The sequence below is a fragment of the Dreissena polymorpha genome, chromosome 9 (assembly GCF_020536995.1).
Source record: "Dreissena polymorpha isolate Duluth1 chromosome 9, UMN_Dpol_1.0, whole genome shotgun sequence".
Classification (NCBI taxonomy): Eukaryota; Metazoa; Mollusca; class Bivalvia; order Myida; family Dreissenidae; genus Dreissena; species Dreissena polymorpha.
Window position 1 is genome coordinate 89464743 of NC_068363.1, and position 7652 is coordinate 89472394.

Below are 7652 nucleotides of genomic sequence, written 5' to 3' on the forward strand. Positions count from 1 at the left end.
CATAGGCAAATAAACGCGAATGTCGCCTGCCGAATAACTGAAACAGACGGCTTCATCTGATCACTTGAAACTTGTTCATCAGCATACCCATCATGATATGTTCCTGTAAAGTTATAAATAGCTTCTATAAAATTGCGCCGTATCCACATAACATAATGCGCTAAGTTATCAAACGTTAAATCTGTATACACTTTAGATTAATTCCGTAGGACACTAATTGTTCGTATTTGTTTTTGAATTTGTACGAAACGCTTGTAACAAAAGGTTATAAATACATGTCTACGCCGATTAACTAGTGATTATCCTACTAATCAATAATACTCTTTATTGATTATCAAGTTTGCAAATATAATCGAAATATATTAATGTTTAAGAATTGTACCATAGTGAAGAAATTAATTCAATTTACCTCGCTTTTTATTTGACGTCTCCGCTGAAATTAAAAGGTAACGCATTTTACTCACGAGTATAATCCGGATTCTAGAAACATATAGGATTGACAATACAAACTTTTAACAATTAAAAAACGTTTAAGTAAGTAAAAGTAAAACGTCAAACAGTGTTGGCTTGTAAGGCTTATTAGTTGCACATTTGAATGAAACTTAAACAAAGTTTACTATGTTTATATTGTACTAGGTATTTACTTTATGTTTATTGAATACATGTAAATAATTTTATATGATCACATAAAACACTTAAGGTTATGTGCAGATATCTAAGAAAGAATGTAGAATAACGATACAATAATAATAAAAGTTGCATAAAATGTATATATGATTAAAACAACACAATATATACCTGTGTCCTTACCGCTTAGTACGTGGACTTTCGTATTAGCAATATGCATATTGGACGACCTACAAACATACACACCACTGTCTTCCATGGTCGCTTTATCTATGCTCAAAATACTAGTAAACGTTTTATGAGCCATTGACAGTTGCTTTAACAGTTTTACACCCTTATGTTTTTCCGACGTTACTTTTTCACCGTTTCGGAACCAGTCTATCTCGTCCGGGGTATAGTGCTGCCCCGTCACGTTGCAGTGTAACGTGACTGGTTCCCCGCGTTCAACGTACTGTTCTCCGCTGATGGTGATTTCCATGGCTTCTGCTTTGGAATCTGAATAAATAGAGAGCGTGAACATAGGCAACGCATGTTTTCGGATATATAAAGGAATGGGGATGGAATAAACATTGAAAATCCACTGTGTCAATGTTCATTAAAGACAATGATGCTACTTTGTGATGAAGTCAAAGTAAAACGTATATTAGCTTGGTGTGGTGTTGTTTACAATTTGGAAACAAGTGTGTCAGGCTGTCACATTTATTGACGTTTGCTAGCTACCATTATCATACAAGTTTACACAGTTTTGTGAATACTTAAAACAGGATGTCATCTGTTGATTACCTTCTTATGCTACTTCTCCAAGTTTATATGTAAAGTATTATTTGCATATGGCCTTTGCAAGTTTTCAATTAGCATATAACTGCGGTTGTCCATGAAAAAGTCATTTTATAGGAGCAGTAATAAAACAGGAATCATGATGACACCACGAGATATATTTTTCCACGAGACGAAATAAAACTGGAAACATGACAACGCCTCGCAATAAGAATGTCAACGTTGAGTCATTAGTTCAACATAAATAATAAGCCAATGCCAAGTTTCGTCTGTATTTAAGCTACGAACAGTAGCGGAAAGTGTCGTCCCTGATTAAAATGTGCGGACTGCAGAGGATAATTTGGGACGACACTTTACGGACATGCATTTTACCCTTTGCACAGAGCTCATCTCATTTTAATGTACAGGCAACTCCACCCAATTTATCCTATAATGCCTGTGTACCGCTGTCTAAATGTAAGCTACCTACACAAACACTGAATAGCATTATCTTCACCGATACCCAAATTATTCAGCCTAAACCGTCCTCTGATGTTAAGTAGCAAAGACCTTAACGTTGATCCGAAACGTTCCAAACAGTACCAAAGTAGGCATCCATGCTTGATATATCCAAAATTTAATCCATAATGGGGAATGCAAACTAAATTAATTGAACTTACACCACATGCTGGACGCCACCCACTCGCAATTTTGAACCAAATTTGAAAAAGAAAACATTATTGGCAACTTTGTCGCAAACCATGTTAAAAATTGGAAAACCGTGTTAAACATTGTTAAAATTGAAAAAATCATAGCTATGAACAAAACAAAAAATAAATTTTCAACATAAATGCATAAATGATAACTTATATTTTATAAGTGATCATTTGAAATACACGAATAACCTACTCTGTCATATTGTTATAAGTAAAAAAGTATTAGATGTTAGAGGTGTATTTTCAAAGTATTGTTAAGTGTAACCATGTTAATATAATAATCACAATAGTCTGTGATAGAGACATATACTTTGTTTAATGTATACACATATGCCAATTCGCTAGTCGATTATTCATTATTTATCCGTGTGTGTTTGATGTTTTAAATACATAATTAACTTCGTAATCTCATGTTCAAGGTTAATAAGTACCATGCTGTGAATTATAGGGAAATTAAACACGTTATATATTGTTGTTGTTTTCTCGTAGACTTTTCTATCTATGAATTTTAGCGATGTAGCATTAAATTAATGCTGATAATATATCTCACTGGGACACATGAAAAGACGAAAATGTGCGTTTTATGTTCAGTTGGGTAAAGTGCTGTCTGACTGCGTACTTACACAAATATGTTCTCTCACTTCCCAAATTTGAATACAAATTAGCTTGGGTTGTATTTAAAGTGAGATACTACTAATAATTATAATATAATTACAACTATACATAACGACATTAATATATGTGATGATGATGATGATGATGCTGATGATGATGCTGCTGCTGCTGCTGCTGCTGCTGCTGCTGCTGCTGATGATGATGATGATGATGATGATGATGATGATGATGATGATGATGATGATGGTGATGATGATGATGATGATGATGATGATGATGATGATGATGATGATGATGATGATGATGATGATGATGATGATGCACCTCTGAATGGAAAATATGTTTTTTTAAACAATAATAAGGCATAGCGGTAAAACAATGAATTTCAGGTACATATGTACAGCGGCAATCTTAACTAGTTAAATTAATATAGAGACAAACGGAATATCCAAAACCAACAAAAATTGAAAAGCGGACACCACGTCAAATTAAAGTAAAACAATACCAACCGATTACAGTAAGTGAGACCAGTCTCCTTATGTTCCTATTGGTTGATGCCACCTGGCACTCATACATGCCCTCGTCTTCAGGTTGCACATTTTTAATCATTAGATCCCATTGGTTCTTAAAGTCTACGTGACCAATCTGTATACGGTCGTCTGCAACAACGGTCAACGTACCGGATGTCAGTGGAAAAGAATGTTCATGTCGCCTCCAAACGACCTTCATAAGTAGAACATAGTGTATAGATGTAAGTATGCATACTTTTAAATAATTTAAATTTGATTAACGCTACACTGTGTTGACCAATTCATTTTGTTTGAATAGTTTAATAATATTATTCACCGGAAGTAATGTATATATTAAAATGCATCAAAATGAGTTGATAATGATGGTCATTTAAACGATATCAAACATAAATCTATTTAATTGGAGTTAAGAGAAGTATCAAACAATCAGACCTAAAATGTACATGTCATTGCTTTGGGATGCAGAAATCGACATTCAAAGACCACTTTGATCTTAATAAATGTAAGGCTCAAGTATGCTCATTTCCGATTCGACGGCTTAGAGACAATTTATCATTGTTAATGAAGAACATTATTGCAATAAATTCCCAGCTTTTACTATAGAGATCGATGTTTTACTGAAATGCTATAAAACTTGGCGGTGCAAATTCATATCTGCAGAAAATTAACCGATGAAATATTAAACTTAAAAATTGATGGATTTGGCCGCCGATTAAGATATAAGATGTTCTTGATCTTCAATGAGTATCTCTTAGATATGACCGATAAATTAGTACATAATGGATACAGTTTATCTGACCGTTTAGGGCATTGCAAGCGTGCATAACAGGCATATATTCTTCAAATCCAAACCCACAGTTTAAACACAAAATGTTATTATTGAAAATAGATTTGTCTTTATCAACCGCTTTGCAGAAAAAAACACAAAAGTACCATAAGGTCTGAATTGAAAATTTAATGTGTCTTCTAAACCACATTTTGTATAATGTAGAGGTCTTTGTTTGTTATTAAATATACATTAGCACGTTCATATTTCCATTTTGTATGAATATCAACGAATCTGTATTAGAAGTATTCCTTGTTATTGATATCTAAAATGCGCGAATTAAGCGGAAAACACCACACGGCTATGAAGAGTACGTACAAGATGCTTCCATAAACATTTCTCCGGTTCCAAACATGTAAGCGTATTTTTTAGTGTTCAAGAACCGTTTGCTATATAGTGAAAATACACTATAATAATTTACATATAAACGGTAATAACGGTAATAATAGCAAACTATTTGACATCAATAACAGATCAGCGATACTTAATTTTGAGAGACACTACACGTTCCTCTTTTACATTGGCGGTTATAGAAAAAGAACTGATGATGCCAAACTGCAATACTGTCTCAATTAGCTCATAAATAGAGAGGTAATTCAGACCGTTTTGGTTCCGAGGTTGTACACGCTGCATCTCAGTACCGCCAGCTCCCCGCGCCGGAAAGTGACATTCAAGGGACTCGACAGAAAGTCGGGCGCAGGCGTCTCCGGTCGAATGTTGAAACCGGAAGCTGAAAAGAGCGTCGAGGATCAAGGAACGTATCCAGAGAAAACACACAGACAGTTATTGCCAACTTATTTTTAAGGGAAAAGTTTTAAGAGGCAACGCTGTTTTATTATTGCACAATAACGCACATCAGTTCATCCGTTTAAAAAAATCACAACAAAGATATAATTAAAACATCATTGTTATTGTGTCTTTCAATAGTAGCAAATTCCTTTTTAATATGCAAAAAGTAAGTTACATTCAGTGTTTGATTGATTCATAACACCAGTTTAATGTCAATATTATTCTTATTGTGATTAAAATTTTTATCGTTCATACGAGTTGAATGTGAGGTGTATTTTTTAAGTAACTGAATGCGAGTGATTAAATGATAGCACGAAATCATATTCAAGACTATGATACAATATGGAACGAGTATTGTTTAAATAATATGTGCAGGCAAAATACGAATATGACATAGTTCAAAAATAATCCGAAAACACATATAGTTTTGTAAACATGATTCGATAAATGCAATCATCTCAGCATGATTATTTTGCTCCAATTGTTTATCACAAGCATACAAACAAAATTGGGTGATTATAAAATATTTTCTCTTATTATGAATGCATAGTATACCCTAAGTATTTAACATACTGATAAAACATACACATCATAAAAATGTTGTATAGGCATTGGACGTTCATTAAATGTAACCGTTCGTAATGTATAACCAACAAATGTCGTTAACACAAAAATCCGTCAAAGGAAAGCTGATGTTATCACAAACTTCTCTGTTTTTGCCAGGAAACAATACACATGCATCTAGAAAGATAACTCCATTATATGTAATACTTTGTTAGATTGCCAAATGATGGCATACATAATAAAAAGTGCTGCACAAGCTAAAGAGAAACCGTATATCTAGACCATATAAATAAGTTTTGTTTTACGTTTACTGAACAATCATTAATGGTAGGTAAGAAAGGATTAATGTTTAATGGTGGAATGATTGAACGAGTTTACGTAACGGAATCATAGCAGAATGCAAAAGGTTTATCCCAAACTGATTTGCCAGCATTTTCTTATCAGTCAGTTCTTATACAACTTTTATATTAGAGTGATCTTAATATCAATAGTATAAAGTTAAATACTAAATTTCGCATAAGCAGGGATAGAGTCCAATGTTCTCAATGAAAATTATTTGTGCAACTATGGGGCCATCATTACTGAACAACTGCATTTTGAATTCTAAGCAAAAATAATATATGAAAATAGTAACTTTACGTACATGTTAAATGTTTGTCTGTTTTAATAGATTGCTATAAATAAGGTAATCGAAAGATTGCCGAAGTAATGAGATTTATTTTGCTTGTTTTAATGGAACATTTTCTGTCAATTTGTAAAATATCTTCGAGTTTCTTTTAAAAATTGTGAAAATGTGAAAGAAAAGTGAGGATGTGACTTTAAAAGCGTTAAATAACTATAAGGCAATGGCCAATGTTGTTTTAAATAATCATAACTTTTTTACAAAAATATGTTGGATATGCAACACGAGTACATGTAAATATTCTGTATAGAGACAATGACCCGTGTGTTTTGCCCTACCTGTCCCTTTTGCAATTAAGTTGGTAGTACGTTATTAAACCAGTTGCCGCGTAGGCCTGCTAAATGACGCGAATAATAATTCGTATCGATTTAATTTACTCTAAACCTGTGATTGCACCTGTCATGGACTGATACTACATTGCCAACACGCAAAAGCCATATTCTTGAAAGAATCAAATTGTATCTGAGCCAAGCGTTAAAAATAGCTTAATATCTCCAACGGATTTTCTTACAGTCAGTGTACAGATTGTATACATTTTGACACAAGCTATTTCGTTAGAAGGCGTATAATTGATGGCTGTTAGGTAATAGGTTATTTTTTAATTATTTCAATTATGACAGAGGTCATCAGATGGATCAAATTGCAAAAATCACCACCTTATATAACTGTCTGCAAGGGATACACCACAGGCAAATGATTATTCTAACACATCGCTCGCTGATCGTTCTTAACACGAAAAATGAAATATGCGTAACTTATCGTCTTTTGAACATATCATAGGAAATATATTGCTGTCATTTGATGAACTGTTTTTTTTTACATATTGTAACTTTATTAAACTTGCTCAAAATACTCGTGGTTTATATTTGACGCATAACAACTCAAAATTGTGGTTTTTATTATAAAAACTGGTAAATACAGCATTAGTAATTATTTTTGTTAATGAGTTTTTAGTATACCGTAACATCATTCGGTGCATGTATTCATCTGATAAATGGTTTTGTCATATATGCTGATACTTGGTGTCAGCACAACCATAATGCTGTAGATTTTTATCACTCAATAGTGTTTGTCTAACAGAATAATTTCGCTATGAGACGTTAAAAAGGCATGGTATTGCAAAATATTGTGTGCGACGGTTAAGCAATAACAAGTGATAAATGATTCGATTTTGTTTGTAATCTGGTACGACGTCTTGATATGGCATCAACATATGTATGACTATTACATGATACATCTCGAGACGTAGCCAAAACAAAATGTGGTATTCATGATTTATTGAAGCTATTTATTGCTGTAATTAAGAAGTTAGGATTTTCATTCGTCCCACAAATATGTAAACGCTTGATGTTAATGTCATCATTATAATTGTGTGTTTTTAATTGAAAATCTAAAAAACGTCTTAAATTATAAGACTTGTTCTTGCACTTATATATAGGTGCAAAGTTGTCATATTGAATAGTTATATTTGTGTTTGCAATTGTTCTAAGGCAAAAACTATCTTGAAAGAGTTTCCGTTCGATTATCTGTACTGATAATTGCCTGCA

At 33.1% G+C, this 7652-nt stretch overlaps 1 protein-coding gene across 1 annotated transcript in view; it reads right to left on the reverse strand.

Moving 5' to 3' along the window:
* Positions 1–456: 456 nt before the first annotated feature.
* Positions 457–7652, reverse strand: part of LOC127846248 (lachesin-like) — an 8484-nt gene continuing 1288 nt past the window's right edge. The window contains exons 2-5 of the mRNA XM_052377418.1: positions 4673–4800; positions 3224–3437; positions 983–1122; positions 457–480 (exon numbers count right to left, since the gene is read on the reverse strand). Coding sequence (XP_052233378.1) covers positions 457–480; positions 983–1122; positions 3224–3437; positions 4673–4800 — 506 coding nt within the window. The remainder of the gene's footprint in view (positions 481–982; positions 1123–3223; positions 3438–4672; positions 4801–7652) is intronic.